At 42.4% G+C, this 19,467-nt stretch overlaps 1 protein-coding gene across 1 annotated transcript in view; it reads right to left on the bottom strand.

The window, feature by feature from the left end:
* Positions 1-210: 210 nt before the first annotated feature.
* Positions 211-19,467, bottom strand: part of LOC139658259 (roundabout homolog 2) — a 34,704-nt gene continuing 15,447 nt past the window's right edge. The window contains 21 exon segments of the mRNA XM_071536344.1: positions 211-222; positions 998-1,137; positions 1,508-1,687; positions 1,932-2,048; positions 2,298-2,641; positions 4,051-4,189; positions 4,926-5,207; positions 5,314-5,453; positions 5,551-5,593; positions 6,861-7,079; positions 7,473-7,650; positions 9,080-9,198; positions 9,677-9,893; positions 10,088-10,209; positions 10,589-10,755; positions 12,826-12,994; positions 13,265-13,346; positions 14,656-14,861; positions 15,269-15,440; positions 16,614-16,738; positions 19,043-19,170. Coding sequence (XP_071392445.1) covers positions 211-222; positions 998-1,137; positions 1,508-1,687; positions 1,932-2,048; positions 2,298-2,641; positions 4,051-4,189; positions 4,926-5,207; positions 5,314-5,453; positions 5,551-5,593; positions 6,861-7,079; positions 7,473-7,650; positions 9,080-9,198; positions 9,677-9,893; positions 10,088-10,209; positions 10,589-10,755; positions 12,826-12,994; positions 13,265-13,346; positions 14,656-14,861; positions 15,269-15,440; positions 16,614-16,738; positions 19,043-19,170 — 3,301 coding nt within the window.

Below are 19,467 nucleotides of genomic sequence, written 5' to 3'. Positions count from 1 at the left end.
GGGCAAGAAATCACAAAAAATAAAGAATAAATTATTAAATAAAAAATTGAATACAAATAGCAATTAGTGAAAAGGCAGATGGCAAGCCTTGACGCTTTCTCTTTTGTCTTCAGTTTTTCATGAGATACCATGGCAACAGATTGATGGTTCGCAAAGACAGGAAATCAGGGAGGGAAAAGGAGACTGTCATGTCACGAAATCTGCTTCTGTCTATATGAGGTTCTGAAAGCAAACAAACACAAGACAATCAGTAATGGGACGGGTACAAACGACTAATCCTGATGCTGACAGTGTAATTTAGCTACAGCTTAGCCACAGAAACATGGAGCTTGTTATGCGGTAGCCAAGTAATTCTACTTTCTTCTGTTACCATTATCAAAACCTGTTTAATTGAAGCTGAAAATATAGATCTATTTTTCTATGTAAAAAAAAGTTTAGACTTTCAAAATATATTTAAAACTGATGTTTTGCTGTCACATGGTATCATATTTATTGTATCAATAATCTCAGTCTGTCTTTTTAAATCTGTCTTTTTAACCTGATATATCACTACGTAAACAAAGTCCATTGTGGAACAATGTGGAACAAATAATTTCAAGAATGGGCTTTTAATGTTGTATTCATCAAAGAAAGTTTTGCTGAGCATGCATGCTTGTTTCAGCAACCCCCTGCTTCGCATTTATACGATTATACCCATTATACCCAAGCCCATTTCTCTAACCTGCAGGAAGCCATCGGCACTCTGAAAATATGTCCTGACATGGTGTGAATTTACCAACAGCTTCGATAAACTCCCATCATGGATTAGGAGACTTTAACTTCAGAGACAGGTGGAAACTTGACTTCTTTTTGGGTCACTATGTCTGTCGGCTACAAGTCTATACCAGTCAGGCACTGATTAAGACCCAGAAGAAACATTAATTGTCTTGAGCCAGTTGACAAGCAGCCCAAATTGCAGTCACTTTTTGTGAAGCCCTGTTCCTAAGTCTAGCCGTACCTCGTCTCTCCTCCGGCCGGCTGCGGGACCCCTCGGCCCAGTGGAGGCCCGCGGAAACACCCCTCCACCCAGGGAGCCGTAGCCCGACATCTGGACCTTGGGCAGGAAGCTGGACTGGCCGTATGGGATTACATTCTCATCTGCAGATGACAATGTAAAACCAATCACTCAAAAGTGCAGCTGGAATTATATGGGTCAAACCCTAAGTGGTGGAGCAGACTGACGGACAGACCCCCTGCTACTGTGTCTCAGAGCATTCCTGTCGGACGTCTGTGTGCTTACACTGATGGCTCCTTTTAAGTCCAAGGGGATTTGTATGTGTGTGAAACATTACAATAATAATATGCTTCTATCTGGATGCCAGTTGTCTAAGCAGGACGGCATGTGTCATTGGAAAATAACTAAAGTGTTTTGTCTTTTTATTACAGATCTATTTTTGGCTTATTGAGTGATGTGAAATTATATTATAAAAGCCTAAAAAAGTTGCAGAGTGTCATATACTATACGTACCCTCTGATAACCAATTTGTAGGCCCTCTCCTCTGGGGCGAGAAGTGCTCCCCCCTCCTCTGAAGGGTAGGCGAGTCGCTCCCCTCCCTTCTTTCACTGTCTGTTCGGCTGCAGCTCAACACATCAGCCAAGAGCTGCAGGGAGTCGTTTGCAGGGGGAGGGGCTGGCGGAGGGGGAAGATCTGCATATGATTGATTGTTGATGATTAGTATGTCCAGAAATAAATGCTGCACTAAATGTCTGTGACAAACAGTAGCAATATGATGACTTGATGAACATTATTGGAAGAGGAATAATGCAGGCTGAAATCTGTCTGAAAAATTATTAAATGCTGTATTCTGAAGTAAACTTGTAATCCCTCTTCCCTTTTCTCAAGTGGTGAAAATAAAACAGAATTTAGAGACACTACAAACTATGTGTCATACCTGCTTGGTTGTGTAGCTCTCGCCTGAGTTGTCCATCCTTGGGGGTTTTCTTCTTAGTCCTGGATCTGTGTGCCTGGGCTGCAGGGCTCGACTCGGCAGCCGGAGCGGGAGATTGTCCTGACAAGAAAGCACACTGATGTCATCCTCTGGACACTTAGGGGAACTAAGGAATACTGAGCTACCCTTTGAATAAATCTGACTTGATTTTCATGTACAAACACTTTCTGTTAGGTAACATCATAAACTAAATTATACATGACACCGTGTGGTTGTGCGCCGACTCTTGGATGTGAGGCAAAACACTGAGCTAAAACGCTGCACAATACCATTAAAAGACTTTGTGGTTCGAACCAGAGAACAACCAACCTTTGCCGACGTTCTCCCCCTTGAAATCATAGGTCCACTGGCTGGTGTGGTACGCCTCGCTGACATCGCGGACCTCCTTGTTGGCAAACAGATCTGGGTTGGACTGGGTGATCTGGGACACAGAGCGGTGGCGGGCCAGCAGGTCAAAGTGCTGCAGCCGTGAACTGTCACTGGGCTTGTGTGTGTCCTGCTGGGGGGAAGGAGGCAGTGTAGCTGTGGACTGCAGACTGTAGGACAGCTCCTCTCCTCTGGAGGGCAGACCGGAGAGCTCCTCCCTGGAGCCGTCCATCAGGTAGGTTCTGGCGGGCAGCGGAGGACACCAGTCCTCATCATCCTCCTCAGAGCTAGAGGAGCGAGGAACAGCACTGTGAGGATGGAGCACTGGGAACATGTCAAAACTACCCTGATATAAACTCAGATTCAGATTCACATTTATTATCACCAAGCACATGGTCACATATGAGGAATTTATCTTGGTAAGTTGGTGCGGTGCAAATAGCAGACAGACAAAAACAAAACAAGAACACAATAAAATAAAGTGGCATCCAGTGCAATATTCAGACACAAGCAATAGACAATAGGCAATAAGCATAATATTCAAGCAGTACAATTAGCAGTTAAAAATGAGAATAGCACTAGAAAATATGAATGTAAATATAAAAATATATTAAAAAAATTACAAAATGATAAATTAAATAGATTTAACACCAGTACAAAACAACAAAAATATATAATATATAAATATATTTTATATATATATACGTATATATAAAGTGACATAGCAGAGATTTGCTTCTCTTTTTCTTATTTGTTTCTCTTAGTCTTATTTGCTTCCTTCATATCTCATTGTCATTGTCCATGTTATTGTCCATTTTATTGTTTTGTCCCAGCACCTATTGCACGCTCAACCGTCCTGGTGGAGAATCTCTCTTTGAATTGCCCCGCCCAAGGTTTCTTCCATTGTATTTCCTAATAAGGTTTTTCTTGGGAATTTTTCCTTGTCTTCACTGAGGGTCTAAGGTTGGTGGTTCCAGTTAGGCTAGGCTAGGCAAGGTAGGTTAGGTTAGGTTAAATAAATTTGACTTGACTATTCACTTTTAATTTTAACAGCCACAATATTTCAAAAAGATGAAAATCTATTGCAACCCATTTGATAAAGTTTGCATAAAAGGGGACCGATATAGAGTTGCAGAGGACAAGAACCACCTCAGTGATTTATGTTGTCACTTCAGCGCCGTCAGGGCTAATTTAATGGTGGACATGTCATTGAAAATGGAAACTACTAATCCAGACTGTCAGATGGTGGCTAATGTCATTACAAAAGACACGGCACAGTCAGAACAGCCCTCCAATCGCACCCCGTTATGTCCACAATCTAATCTGTCAGAACTAGTTAGAGGAGAGGCTCCCTTCCATAACCTCAATACGCGATCTACTCGCTGCCTGCAGACATAACTGTTGTTAATTCCAAAACTCCCCAAACTCAAAACTTCACTCAAGTTTTGTTTGACAGCCTTGCCAGTTACAGGGCAGGTTTGATATCCATCTGCCTTAACTCTGTCTGTCATGTAGTTGAAGTCAGAGGCCTTGGATCTAATAATAACCTACAGTACTTAGTGGATGAATATTAGACAGTACAAAAAGCAATCACGTTGTTAGAGGAGGACCTAGACTTATGGTGAAAGAAGGCCTTGATGTGTAACTTAAGACTTCCTTCTTCATCACTGTTTAGGGTTACAGAGATAAGTCTTACCTGGGTCGCTCCTCATCCTGCTCTCTGTTTGTACGACCTCTGTCTTTGTTGGCAGGAAGCGGCAGAGACAGAACGTCCACCCAGTTGAGAGGAGCTGGCTTGGACGAAGACCCAGTGGATCTCTGCTTCACCAGTTTGTCTATAAAGACAAAACACAAGAATATGGATTTTCAACAAGAATCAAACTGACATTAAACAATGCTGGCCAGTATTGCACTGCAACTGCTTACTTTCAGTGAGCAGCAATATGTGCATCAACTATATCAGATCAGGTGAGATGAAATTAAAGATTTTTTTCTGCTATGTGATACAAAAGTTGATCATATTGATTGACTGACTGAATTGATTGAATCCTTTATAACAGGCAAGTCCCATTGAGATTGAGATCTCATTTTCAAGAGAGACCTGCGTACATTCATAAATAGACAAAATATTTTAAAAAAAATATTCAGAATTGCAGAGCCTAAAACTAAATTAAAAACAAATTATTTAGAATTACAAGACATTCCACCTGCAAACATATTAAGAAAGCCTATTAAGAAAAACAAGAGCAATCCCTATATAACACATCACTCAGCAGTAACCTCAACTCCTCTAGGGAGACAGGTTGCTCCAATTTGAGTGAGTCTTGGAGCCTATTCTATCTGTAAGGTGCGTAAAAGGTGAAAGCTGTCTTTCCCTGTGTTCACATGTGCAATATCCAATCTAATATATTCTTGTGAATGTGTATGGCGTCCTATAGCACTCGATTTTAAAACGATGAAATATAAAATGGTAGCTTGTCAAGTAAGGCTTTGTAAATAAACAAAAGGCATTGTTCTCTTCGGGTGGTAAGAGATTAGTAGAGATATGTATATGCAGAAAATCCTCACCACTTGTTGTCCTGGTATACTGGAGCTTGGCATATTCAGACCCAGACTGCCCAGACTGGATGGTCCACTGGTCCAGGTCCTGCTCCAGACCCACCAGGCCGCTGTTTGACAGTACTGGGGTGCTGGCGTATGGGTCGGGCCCCTGGGTGTAGGACGTGCTGGAGTAGGTGTCATAGTACGCCAACAAGTCCTCGTCAGCAGCCGTGTTAATGGTGCTGTAGATGGGACTGTCATTGGAAGCCGAGCTGTACTTCTCCGACTGGTTCGGGTAGCTGTGGATGCCGACTGCCGGACAGCAACGGACTGTGTTACGTAAACGACGACAAATCATCTATTTTGTAATCTAAAATGTATTATGTATCCAGCGATGACCTACTTTGAAAGCTCTTACCATTATAATATCTGTCTGAGTCCAGCTTGCTGGAGCAACAGTTGACAGAGTCTTTGCTGTTGTTGTGGGTGAGGTTAGGAGCCGGCCAGGAGTCGGCCAGCCAGGGGTAGTTACCCATGTTTGACCCCAACATGCCCGGCCTGGAAACAAGAGGTGAGATTAGGTCAGTGCTTTTTAAAACATACACTGTGGCAATTATTATCTAATCTAATAATTAAATTGTGATCTGCAGTATACCCTCCATTGATGATCCCAGATCCTTCACCATGAGCAAAGCCGACTGGAAGGACATACAAGAGACAGCTGTTAGTCGGAAATCTTGTTTTACAATAGAAAGCATAAGCCTGATTTCCAAAGATAGATGATTTTATATTGTGTTGCACTCAAGGCCACATACACAGTTCGTCCCACATGGGATTAAAGCATGCAGATTTTAATTGACATTTTAACAAGGATACACTGGTGACCTACATACACTACGAGGCACACAACTCACTATAAATCACTGTATCACTATACAAGTGCAGATGTAATTTCAATAAGATGGAATTTCAACTTCCATTAGGAGTCTATGCTATCCAAAATGACAAGATGATATAAGATTTATACTGTAATGTGAAATAATAAAATATCTTTTAGTTCAATGGCAATAGATATAGTATATATAGTATAGTAGTATATTAATAATTAAAATGGTAATAACAGTCATTGTGAAATATTATTGGGGTAGTAGAATAAAAAAAAAAAATTATCTTTAACAGTCCAATCAGTATTTGTGAACATGAACAAAGTCTCTCAAAGTCAAAAACCAACTTATGTATTTATGTAATAATGTGCCTAAGGGTATATTATAAATATATGTAGCGGACGCTGTTTACATATATATATGAGAGTGTTTTAAATGTATACTTTATGCCCGCTGTGAAAATTGCCCAGCGGACATAAATGAATTTTAATTAACTGAATATGCAATGAAAGTGCATGCATCGCGTTGTGGAATATAAACCAAAATTGAAAACATTCATCACTGCTGGAGATATCCTCAACATTCTATTAGCAATTTTATCACCATCACTTGTTGAAAAATAAAATCCGACGGTCTGCTCTACAATGCGGCCACAACAACAGAAATTGTTCCCTCTGTTATTTCCGCCTTTCGTGAACAAGAGATATGCAATAAATAAGATTTGACAGTTGGCGCATTAGAATGCCATGCATGCTTTCAGTGATGATGGGATGTCTCCAAAATTGAAAATCATCCTGCGTGGTGTCATTGTAACCTTTTCCACGTTTTACAAATCATTCTTTATGGAGCTATACATCTGTCTGACATCAAAGATTAGGAGGTGGGGGAAATTATTCTCTCTCATCTGGCAACGGGAGATAATATTCAGAATTTCCACCACTACAGATCAACGGTGTTAGGGCATAAGGACGTCACATTTAGGCAACTGAAATAATTTAGTAACATTTCCAGTTAATACTTGGATACTTAATGTCACATGACGCTAAAAAAAACAAAAAAAAACACTTCCTAACTCACACACCTGCAGGTGTGTATGCGAAGGAGGTGGTGTAGTGTCCCAGCTGCTTCCTCCTGCGGTGCCGGCAGTACAGCCACCCACTGAAGCCCATCAGGACCAACCATGAAGCCACACCCAGTCCTGCAATGAAGGCAGGCTGGCGGACCACACCTGTGATCTGCTCCGATAGGCTGAGGCTGCTGTCCTTCTGCACAGGAGCGGAAGACTTGTCCGCCGGCAAGGCTGAGGGGACGAGAAAAGAAAAACAGACTAATTAATGCAAGACCGATTATATAACAAAGAAGAGAGCTGTTATCATCTTTATTATAAACAAGTGGTCTGATACTGGTACTTTAATGTTTCCGGTCCATCCAGTATCATTTAGATTATCTAACAGCACTCCAGTAGCAGCAAAACTTGAACAAATTCACTGCTTCACTGTAAATTACAGACTTGCACGTTTTACATTATCACACTCGAAATATCAACCTTGTGAACGCTCCGATTTCAATTTATTCACACAATCTAAACGACACTCTGCAAACAGATTTCACCTGCCGTTAACTCAGTCCACTGGGGGCACGTCTAGCCGTATTTCTCCAGCCGTAGTAGCTGTTAACAGTTTGAGTGACTCACTGAGAAGCAGGTTGACAGGCGGGCTGTGGGCGCCCACACCCAGGCTGGTGACAGCAGCTACCACAACACTGTAGCGGACGTCAGGCAGCAGGCCCGTCAGCAGGATGGACAGCACCGCTCCATCCACTGTGCGGTTGATCTGGCTCTCCCTCTCCAGGTTGCTGCCCAGACACCAGACCTGAAGACCACCAGGCAGCGAGGGTTAATGCTCGCCAACAGGCACATGTGCATAAAACACCTTACTTTACACAACATGCCCTGCGATAAGAAATATCCTATTAAGAGAGCCTTTGATGAACACCTGTGTTCTTTTTGGATTCGTTTTTTTACGGCACAGCTGCTTTATCTGATCGTACGCTGTGGAGGCTGACAGGAAAGATAGAGGAGAAAGAGAAAGGGATGTCAATGCAATGATGGTCGCGAGCCAGATTCAAAACCCTGATGTTGCACATTTATCGCATGCGCCTTAGGCCAGGATCACACCTTATGTGTCGACTGTGTTACTCTCCCATGGAAGTTAATGCATTTTGGATGAGAGAATCTTCTGCTGCTGCATCATTCTGTTTTTTTAACCAGCTCTTTATGAAGTTTGTGTGATGCAAACATTTCATCAGTGATTCAGAGTTGCATTGAAAATATGTTTTTGGTTTTTTTTTGTTTATCAATTTTTATTCTTCTTTAACATAAAACAGGGATCAACACAGCGCATTTTCACATACATTAGCACCCAGTCATAGTCTTAACGTCCTGCAGTAATGTAAATTATGCACTGCTTGCCGAGAGAGAGAGAGAGAGAGAGAGAGAGAGAGAGAGAGAGAGAGAGAGAGAGAGAGAAAAAAAAAGAAAAGGTATGTTGCAACACTATAAATATATAACCATATTTTCTCAGTTTCATCGCAATATGTTTGAGCCATGGGGTGCTGGCACAGAACTCTGCATGTAACGCAAATGTACTACGGATTAAGTGTGATATCAGCATTAGTTTTAAGATGATTTGTTATATATGTACAACACACAGAGTAAATTGCATAAGGAAACCCGTCGAGGAGCCAGGATCAACCGCTAACTTGTAGGTACGATTACGATCTTGGAGTTTCATGATCGGACTTCTCTAAACTTGCGGCATGCAGACACAGATGGGAGAACAAAACGAAATAATAGAACTCAGTGTTCCATTTTGATGTTTTTTCTGGAATAGCAGCTAGATGATTAGTAATCAGTGTTCTGCTCACACTAAAGGACAGATAATCAGAACTCTCTGTTTTTCACAGAGAGAACAGATGACAGGGACAGTCAGCGTTCAGCTGAGAATCTGATGACAAAATTGGTTCTCTTTCAGCGGCAGGGCCCGTATTGGCAGCAGATAAGAGGCAATAAGTAATTACTAATTGTTAATTAAAATCAGTGTTTTTCATAAGTATCTAAACAGCGAATTTTGACAACAATGACTGTTTGAAATCAGAACACCGTGGATTAAAAGATCAAATTTCTTCACTATATTTTCCCAAATCTACAGCTGGCATCACTGATTGGCTGTCTTACAAACACAAATAAGTGTCAGAGACAAAGACAGAGATGCAGTCTTTACCAGGCAGGTGTAGGCTCACCTTGTACTCTTGAATGATGCCGCTCTGAATATTATGCGGCGGAGGCTCCCAGGAGACGCTGATACTGGAGCTATTGCTGAGCTGAACCACTGATACAGCTTGTGGCGCCGGGCTTAAGACTGGACAGTGATAAGAAGGGAAATGGTATCAGGTTTAAAGCAAAATGAGCAACCGAGTGATATACACTACCAGTCAAAAGTTTGGACACACCTGATTGAATGTACTGTGTTTTTCATTATCTTAAAGCCATTTTGATCTAAAGGCTTATGCTTAAATGCTTGAAATTAGTTTTTTAGACAAATATAAATAGTGAAGTTGATGCCTATGTGTGAATTTCTTTCTAACGCCTTTGCCTTTCCATCAAAGCAAAGGGCGGCTACTTTAAAGAATGTAAAATATAAGATAGTTTTGATTTATTTAACACTTTTTTGGCCACTGCATAATTCCATTTGTGTTATTTCATAGTTTTGATGTCTTTACTATTATTCTAAACTTGAGTGGCATATTAAGAACAATAATATCAACAGAGGCTACTGAATAATCTTTGATAAATGCAGCCATGTGTAATCTACAAAGCTGCTGCCATGTAATTCTTACCCTCCTCAGGCGTACGCAGCAGAACCATAAGGCTGTCAAGGCCCTGCAGCTCGTTGAAGTACGGCCGGATCTTAACCTCGTACTCCGTGTCGCTGCGTAGATCTGCTAGGATGGTACTATGTTCAGGCGTGGCCTCCACATCCTGGACCGACCAGGAGTTGCCGATGGTCCGGTAAAATATACGGTAACCCTGAACGTACCGGGACTGACGGGCCACCTGAAAAACACAAAACAAATGCAGAAACAGAAATTCACGCTCACACCGATAATCAGAGGCAGAACCAGCTGTGTTTGTAATTGAAATAAATCTATTTGTGTCACATAGTGTTTAAAATAGTTTTTGTATGTCTTTCACACTGCCAGCAAACTTTCAAAAGTAGAATATTTTCATCAGCCAACTATTCGACTCACGGTCCAAGAAATCTTGGCACTGGAAGGCGAGAGAACCACAGGTTTCTGCAGGTAGACGGACACCTCTCCCAACTCCCTCTGCACCTGTCTGTGGTCCACACCCTGTTCTGTAGGACTCCCATCTGAAACAACAAAGCATTCAACTCAATCTAGGCCAAAAAAACTACAGTTAGCAGCTACTCTGCTAAAGGCTTTTAGGTTAATTCCAACATTGCTCACGACAGAAGAGTATCACACTGAGAAAACAATTCGTTTTGAGCCTATATACACATTTGTAATAAATTGTAATGAAATAATAAATAAACTGCCAACGGGGCGAGATTATTTCTGTTATTTCTTTTTCATATATTTCAAAACAAGTGAACTGTAGTGAAACAATACAAATTGTATCACCCCACTGGCGGATTTCTCTTCTCCTGTTTTAGAATAAGAAAATAAAAACATGATTTTACGGCTCAGGACAAGATTAAATTACTTTAAATGTGTGCAGTGTGTACTCACCCTGCGTTCTGACAGGCTCAGAGATCGGACTGGGGTCACTGAGGCCGTAGGAGTTGACCGCTCGCACAATAAACAGATAAACTGTGTTGGGGAAGAGTCCGATGACTGTGTGCTTCTCCTGCTTCACATGGTCCGCCACTGTCTGCCAGGTGCTGCCCACTGATTGGCTGGGGAAGAAAAAAGTTATTTGTCACTAAAGATTGTAGATGCGCTAAGAAACAAAACTGCAGAAGCCCAGAGCGGCTGTGGTTGTTATCTCGAGATCACAACATAATTATCTTGTTATCTCAAGATATCAGACTTTGTTTTCTTGTGATCATTTTTAATTACACCATTACTGTGAGATAACAAAATGTGCTTTCTGAAGATCACAGCTTAATTAGATAAATGATTTTGGTTAGGTCACGAGATGATGTCACACTACCAGGTCAAGCTCTTTATCGGGAGGATGCTCGTCTACTTGAAAAGTAAGTTTATGGTTAAACATACAATTGGCAGTCAATGAAGTCTGGTTTCAGTTGGCAAATGTGCCATCTGTGACTCGACTTGCTCTGTGCACGGCCGTGGTTGCTCATTTCTTTTTACTCCCGTTATCTCAAGATCACGACTTAATTATCTTATCTCCAGATGACAAAATACTGGTTTGCCAAGATCACAACTCTTGTCCGACTTTTGCTGTTGCCTAGTGTAGAGAGACTAAAGTGGAACTGACAATGTCAGAAAATCAGATTTGACTTTAGTCAAGGTATGACACAGGCAGAGATTGCAACCCCCATCAGATACCTGATTAAGTCGTGATCTCGAGAAAAACCTTTTTTATCTCATGATCATGAGAAAATGAAGTGGGATATCTTGAGATAATGACATACTTTCGTTCTGATCTTGATATAATAGGAGTAAAATAAAAATTAGCAACTAGGGCCGCTCTCAACTTCTGAACAATCACTATTTTTACTTCTTTTTTCATTACAATAGTTCATAAGCATGGCTTTTGAACAGTCCAGTGAGGATACGACAATCCAGGACTGTGGGGACTAACAACCAGCATGAGCACAATTTAACACTCTCTTCATCTCGTTAGAGAAAAAGCAGGGTAATTACAACAAGCAGGCCACAGTTTTTTCTCATCATCCATTTCTTCCCTCTTCTACCTTTCTCGCCAACCGTTCTCCAGAGGAACAGTTTTGCCATTTAAATAGAGCCATCCAGCTCTATTTAAAGCTACGTCTGTAAATGGATTTGGAGGGAAGCTACAGTGGTTGCTATTATATAAATCCCCCATCACGCATCTCTCCTGCATTTGTCCACTTCTTCTTTCTGAAGTAAAAAAGTAGAAATGACTAGGGGTATTGTAACCTAAAAAAGCAGTGGTACTGTAACAGAAAAAAAAATGGTTCCTAGATCTTTATTTTTGTTCCTGCTGATGCCTGAGAGAAAAAAAATTCCAAGCAATTACTGTTGGTGGTGGAGCATGCAGTAGAGAGTTCGGCTTCAACCGCGGCTACATGGAAAGATCCTCAGCTCTCTAACAGCACTGACAGTTCAGGCTGCGCGCAAATCTGCCACAGTGGGCTTCCTGTTACACAGAGCCTGTTGGACTGTGTGTGTGTGTGTCTGTGTCCACACTTGGCCTATACCCTCTCTCCCGCTTCTATAATGAGTGAATTCTCCAACTGGTCTAGCATCCCCCTCCATTGCCCCAGGACAGGACAGAGCTGCTGAGCTGACCATTGCAATAATTGTCCTCTCTCTCACTCACTCTCTCTCTTGCTATATAGCCCATGGTTGGTTGTTATAGTTGTTACGGTTGTCTGCGGATGGTACGGCTATATACTGCACCGATGCAGTGAGTGTCACATTTTCTTGTTTCACTTCACGTCACTTCACAGAACTGTCTCTCCCTCAGGCTGCAATGAATCACCTCCGAGATGTAATGACTAAATGAGAAAGGCATTCATGACCTGGGAATAGTCAGAATACTAACAGTAAAAACAGAAACGGACAGTTTGAAATAGCTACAAATAGCTACCTATTATACTGACTGTACTGAGGTCTGTATCAAGGGGTGGAAAGTGTACCAAAATGTCCAACTCAAATAGACAAGTATACAAGTAGTTTCTGAATAACTCTACTAATACAAAAAAAAAAACGTACAAGCACACAAAAAAGCTACAAACAAGAGTAAATGTAATTTGTTGCTTCCACCCTTGCCTATATATCTGTGTGTCACTGAGTACCTGAAGGCCTCGATAATGTAGGAGGTGACGGCGGCCCCGCCCTCATGGGGGTTGGACTGCCAGGTGAGGGTGACGGTGTTCTTGGTCACCTCCGTCACCACCGGCTTCTGGGGCGGACCAGGAAGCTGGATGGACTCTGAAACCCTGGACACCGAAGAAACTCCATCCTCTGTTACATAAACGGGAAAACAGCAGGAAGGCAATATAGTCACATGCTTTATTCTTTGTCTCAGTCAAAACTGCAAAAGAACAGTGAGTATTTTGGCTGAAGCTGGAATGCGTTTTGTCATACTGCGGCTGCAGAATGTGATCTCTTACATTATGGAGAACATTGGCAAAGTGTGTTGTTTCTTATGCAGGGAGGTGTAGTAGCGTAAGAGTGACAGGGTGTGAGGTGCAGGAGAGTGACAGGGTGTGCAGAGAGTTATGGTGTGAGTACCTCTGACAGTCAACATCCCACTCCAGCTCGACTCCCCTGTGGCACTGGAAACCACGCATGTGTACATCCCAGAGTCTGTGTCCTGTTAAAACGGCAGGCAATTCCATATGAGAGCGTCTCCCAAAAAAGCAAAAGGAATGAACGTTTCAAGTGACAATTTTTGAAGAATGATTTGGATGTATTTAGATCATTGGAGGAATGCTGGAGTCCAAATTGTTTTTGCTTCAGTATGTCTCAATTTAGCTGTTTTGGTGCCATCCTCAGGTTCAGACATAAAATCTATGCATACTTAAATTCAAAACATGACCAAAAAGCCACTTTTTCACTTGATAGTCATCACCCAAAAGCAGTGCCCAATACGTTTCCCTGCTGCCCCCCTGAGGCACCGCACCATGCTCTACCTGCCCTCTATTTACATTGTGAACTGTACATGCCCGCATGCTTCACTGACACTATCGGTGTTAACGTCTAACCCCGGCCTGGCAGAGAGCCAGTCTGCTGGAACTATCATCAGACCATATGAGATCATTCACCGCAGCGCTGACCTCTGGCTGACAGACAGCGCAGCGTGTGGGCAGGCAAACTTCTTTAGATGACTCTACCTACTACTGAAATATTGATGACAGGAAGGGGCATCAGCAGGGTAAATATTTTTAGTGCCTCACTCGTCATCTCCATTTCCCCTTTTTTCCTTGTCATCCCCTTGATGCCACACTAATGCATCTCTTCTGTTCCATTGAGCACAGTGGCATGGCAGATTTCCCCCGCCTCAGCGGTGCACTGAACCAAACCTTAATGCTCTAAGTTTACTGAGCACCGCTGCTGAGCGTGGCACAGCCAGAGAAAGAGGACGAGAGAGGAAGCGAACGAGCACAGTCCAGGCAGGAGATTTAATTAAAGTCCGTTAGATCGTTAATCATCTATCGCCAGTCAATTAATGGAAATGATGCTGCTTTGCTCCGTCCTCCGTGCACTCGCTAACCTCCAGGTGGGGTTATAACACAAAGGGGCCACTGGCTGCTCTTTCATCAAAGCAGAACACATTAGCATTTACAAACAAGCACCTTCATTAACATTACAATTACACACTGCATGAGCACATAATTGTGCCGGAGAGATATGTGCTGCCTTAGAGAGATTGGTCTTTGAAATTCAGTCTCACCTTAATTTTAAAAACTGAAAAGGAATTTATAATGGAAAAGAAGAAAAAAATGTCGTCAGTGTGGGCTGTAGCCGAAGTTTCAATGGGGAGAAAGTCAAAGAAGTTTGGCGATCAGGCAAGGCTGTTTACGGTATTCTATATAGTCCTTGTGTACTTTCCTTCAGTGAAGGGCTTTCAAACCACATCCCTACTCATGCCCTTCACACACTTTACACAAACACACACACACCTTTATGTTGGTGATTTGCAAAGTGCCATTCTCCATCAAGGTCATTCGAGGTTTATCTCCCTCAATTCTCTCTCCATCTTTCTCCCATGAAATCCTGGCTGAGGGTCCGCCGATTACACGGCACTGCAGCTGTGCTGCCGACCCCAGAGATACGGTCTGATTGGCCGGGCCTTGGCGAATGATTGGTGGAACGTGACCTGAAGGACCTACAAGTTAGAAAGTAGAAGAGGCAGAATGTTATGTCAGTTGATCCTGTGGAAGAGATGCAAAACTTCTTTCCTACGTGTCATTTCTTTCTTCATTAGCTATCCACCAGAGCACAGTGGGGAAAATATATAATAACAGCTTCCAAAAGGCCTGCAGAAAACAAGAAGTTGGCTGCCGCTACACTAAAAAGGGTGAAAAGTTATTAATTGCTTAGTGGGCACAAAACAATAGGGCGCATAAAGAGCCAAAAACTCAAGCTTAGTGCTTAGATGCTGCCTGAGGAAGAGCGCCAAGCTTGAATCACGTTGCTTATCCTGCATGTAGTAGAGAAGCCTTATTGTTTTGCGCCTACTAAGCAATTAATACATTTTCTCCTCATTAGCTGACAGTACAGCGAGACACTCACCCCCCTCTACCTCCAGCAGAGCTTTGGTCAGCACACTTCCCGCTACACTGATGGCCTGGCAGATGTAGAAACCAGAGTCTTCAGGATGGACATCAGTGATGGTCAGCTCCCCACTCATGGAAACAGAGTAACGACCAGACTGGGATGTTGGCTGGCCAGGGAACAGCAACATCTACACACACACACACACACACACAGACCTAAATCATGATGATACATGAGAAGTTCACACAAGCATCCAGCGCACATCCCATCACCTTCCAAACACAAAGAGAGGACCGAACTGGACGGGACGGGATGTTTTGGTGTTTCGGGATGATGCACACCAACAGACGTTTTATAGTTGTCCCAGTCTGTTTCAGTAAGTGAGATGGATGTGAACAAGGGGGAAGGGAGGCACATCAATCCATTCATCCATCCATTTCATTCCTCTAAGAGGCTTAGACTACACTGGAGGGGCCAAGGTTATAAGGCTACAGATAATCCCCAAAATACAGCAAAAAGCTCTACAAACAGAGAAGCCATGCCTCAACTATCCTGCAGACTGAAGCTTATTCAGAAAAGCTGTAGCTGAACTTCCTACTTCCTCTCTGACTTGCGGGGTTCCAAAGCTTCTAAAACATCTAAAGTTCCTCCTCCAAGTCAGTGATCTCAGCTGTTTTTGAGCAACAGGGTATTTATAGTTGGGTACAATGTGGAAGGAGGACAGTGTTTTTCTGTGGGTTTGCCCTGAAGAAGCAGTTTCCACACCTGGTGTACTTCCTTGGACTCAACCCCTCCCTTCTCCTTTTCCACTTCTCCCGCTCCTCCTCCCCCATCACTTTGCTCTTCCCCTGCGTCTGCAAGCAGCAGAAAATTTCTCGCCAACGCAATACCGCATTGCCTTCCAACACTTATCTGTCCTCATATCTCAGAGCCAAATGCAAATGTGCTGCCCTCCCTTGTTCGCCTCTCGCCCATTTCCCTCGGAAAATGTGTCTTGAACAGTGTGGGCAATCATAAAAAAAAAAAGTGTCGGAAAAGGCACGATTAAATCAAACAAAACCTGTTTGTGTCGCGGTGAATCATTCTCAGCTTAAAAACAAACAAGGTGTGAAAGCAACTACGCTGCTCATCAAAATAACACTTTAAAACACAAGTAAGGTTTCGAGACAGAAAGCCCCCGAAACCTGTACACAAAAATTACAAACTTAGCGTTCAAAGACATTTATTCACATGCACTCCGATGGTTTCTGGACAGGATTCTTTTTCCATTAATGTACTGGATGTTTTGTGATGCTGCAACATAAAGCGTTATTCTTTCGAGGACCTCTCGTTCTCTGCTCCAGTCTGCTCTGCCTCTTACCTGGCTGCCCTCTTTCTGCCAGAAGATGGCAGGTGGAGGGTTTCCTGTGGTGCCGCATTGGAAGGCGACGCTCCTCCCCTGGGTAGCAATCTGGTCCCGGGGCTTAATGGCAATCTGGGGTGGTACTGGAGAGGAAAAGTAGTATGACCATCAGTTAGAAGCCTTAGACATTACTAGGAGCCTCTAAAAAACTGGCCAACCTCCAGCTTTTTAGATTTATATTCTTTCCACCGTGCAATCAATACCTGCTTGTTTATGCCAGAACTGTATTGATGAACCACTTAGCATCACTCCTTACAGGCAAGATTCGAAATGTTGTCACTTTAACCTTCTGAACCCGTTGATCTATCACTATACTGCATATTTTATATAACCTGCTCTCTCATCTTTATTGAGACACATAACCCCCTCCATATCCCTTGAAACGACAAATCATCACTGTCCACTGCAGTGCCTTCCTGATGACATTTACTGAGTTATTTTGAGAAAGGTCTGGGCAGAGCTGCCAATTGCCAGTTTGTGTCAGATCATCGCGTTAACCACATCATCAGCTCCTCTATTGGATGATACTGTCACTGCCTGCTACCTCAGTCTGAATCACAGGCTTACTCCCAACGAGAGGTTTCTCCCCCCTGTGTTCCTTCTCTATACACATACAGCAGTACAATATAACAATATGTGCACAGCCACTCACACAAATGCATGAAAACATCTGGCTCAATACACAAGGGAACTGAGTCATCTACGTTCTCACTAAGAGAACGGACAGTGCATCTTCCCTCTCCCAACACAGAGGTCACAGGAGAAAAGAAAAATATTTTTTCTCATTAACATGGAAGATATAATTCCATTTTGTTTTTTTTTGTGAAAAATTGATAGGTTTGTTTTATTGAATTTGCTCCTCAAGATGTTGTATTGAGGACAATACAACATCTTGAGGAGCAAATTCAATACAGAGACAGGTAGAAAATCTTAACAATAATAGCGAAAATAACACTAGTGCTACTATAACTACTACCACCGCCACTAATAATAATAATAATAATAATAATAATAATAATAATAACATTCAATGTTTTGCTAAAAGAACATTTATGTGTGCAACCATCTAAAATGAAGATACTGAGTTTGCTGGACAAGCAAGTTGTACCACAGTTTAGAACCCAAATAATAAGAGTAGTGAAAGCCTGATTAATTTAGAGATTTGAAACAGACAATAAGCCTTTGCCTATAAGGTTATACTTCAGTTTGTAGCAAGTTGTAAGGTAAACAATGTAACCAGAGGTCAAACTGTGTCTTTATTTAAAAGTTATTCAAGTTAAAATCATTACTTCTTTTTAGCTGTAATTAAAAGCCTTGCAGCTGCATTTTGAACTAGCTGCAAATGAGAAAGGGATTTACGTGGTGTCACACTCTCCTGACACACTTCCCTAAACACACCAGATGTGTGTTTGATAGCAGTCGTTAATCTGGTGTACTTTAAGTCAGTATGTCTGAGGCTTACTTAATGCCTGACTGCAGCAACAGGCATGTTGTAAACAACTCCGTACCTAATGAAACAACCTATTTACACCATTAGGCACTGATACTGAAAAATCATTACGTATAAAGAGAAGCCCATTTTTTAAAATTAAATGAGCGTAGCACAACACTTATTCTGGAAAAGAAATAAACAGAATGTTAACTTACAGAACGGGCCAACTGGAATGACGATACAGTACGAAACAGGATGGAGAGAGATGAAAAATGCATGAGATGGATGAGTACGCTGGTACAGTATATGAAATGCACAGCTACAAAACTGGTGACAGCATGGGACAGAATGAAAAAAAAATGTCTAGTAAATGGAAAAACGCTTGGTTTGGATTTCATTTACACTGATAAAAGCCACGGTGGATGAAGTCGTCTCAGACCATTTGAGCCAAGACACACAGAGGCACAGAGAGCGAGCGAGCGAGAGAGAGAGCGAGAGAGAGAGCGAGAGAGAGAGAGAGGAAGAGAGTGAGGGAGATAGAGAGTGAGAGAGTCATGTCTTATTAATACTCTGACTGCTCCCTGGCAGTGTGTTAAAGCACACATCTACCAAACATCTGTCAAATGGCGTAATCCATACGGTTTAGCATAAGCTCCTGGCAGCACCGCTGGACAGGGACTCGCACAGATACACTGATATCACACACACACACACACACACACACACACACACGCACACACACACTTTTGGATAGGAAACAGGCATGAGCATGTGTGTTGCTGTTGCCATGTGACTGCTTGTTACCTTATGCATGAGCATGTCTTGAGGTACGAGAGCTCGTTCCTGCATGTTTAAGTATGCGTGCGTACGTGCGTGTGTGTGTGTGTTTGTGTGTGTGTGATCTGCATACTCTGCAGTTACAGATCATATACAATATGCATGATGTCTTTCTCACCATGGACCTGTAACATGGCTGAGGCCTCTGTCTTGCCCACACTGTTCTCAGATGTGCAGGTATACGTTCCTTCATCCTCCTCTCTCACTCTGAGCAGACGCAGGCTGTTGTCACTGCGGATCTCAAACCTGAGAAGGAGAAACAGACAGCGAGACAATGAAAGATCTATCAGGACTACGCGGCAAAAAAAATGCTGTCCATGTTAACAAGCCGCTTGGTCTGTGAAGTGAAGGAAATCTGCCAGTGGCGGGCGCAAGATAATTTCACTTATTTCCCATGCTAATCAACCCGTTGTCAAGGATTTTCTTCAATCAAGTGACATTATCTTGGAGTGGAGAGGAGCAATCTGCCTTATTTCAGGATGTTGTCACTGGTTCCAAGAAAATTCTTGAAACAAGTAAAACTCAGTTGGAAACTCAGTTGTG

This window comes from Centroberyx affinis, unplaced genomic scaffold (genome assembly GCF_046629955.1).
Source record: "Centroberyx affinis isolate AG114_WGS23_722 - 3 ecotype Tasmania unplaced genomic scaffold, CSIRO-AGI_Caff_v1 ptg002859l_1, whole genome shotgun sequence".
Taxonomy (NCBI): Eukaryota; Metazoa; Chordata; class Actinopteri; order Beryciformes; family Berycidae; genus Centroberyx; species Centroberyx affinis.
This window is presented reverse-complemented; position numbering and strand designations above follow the sequence as displayed.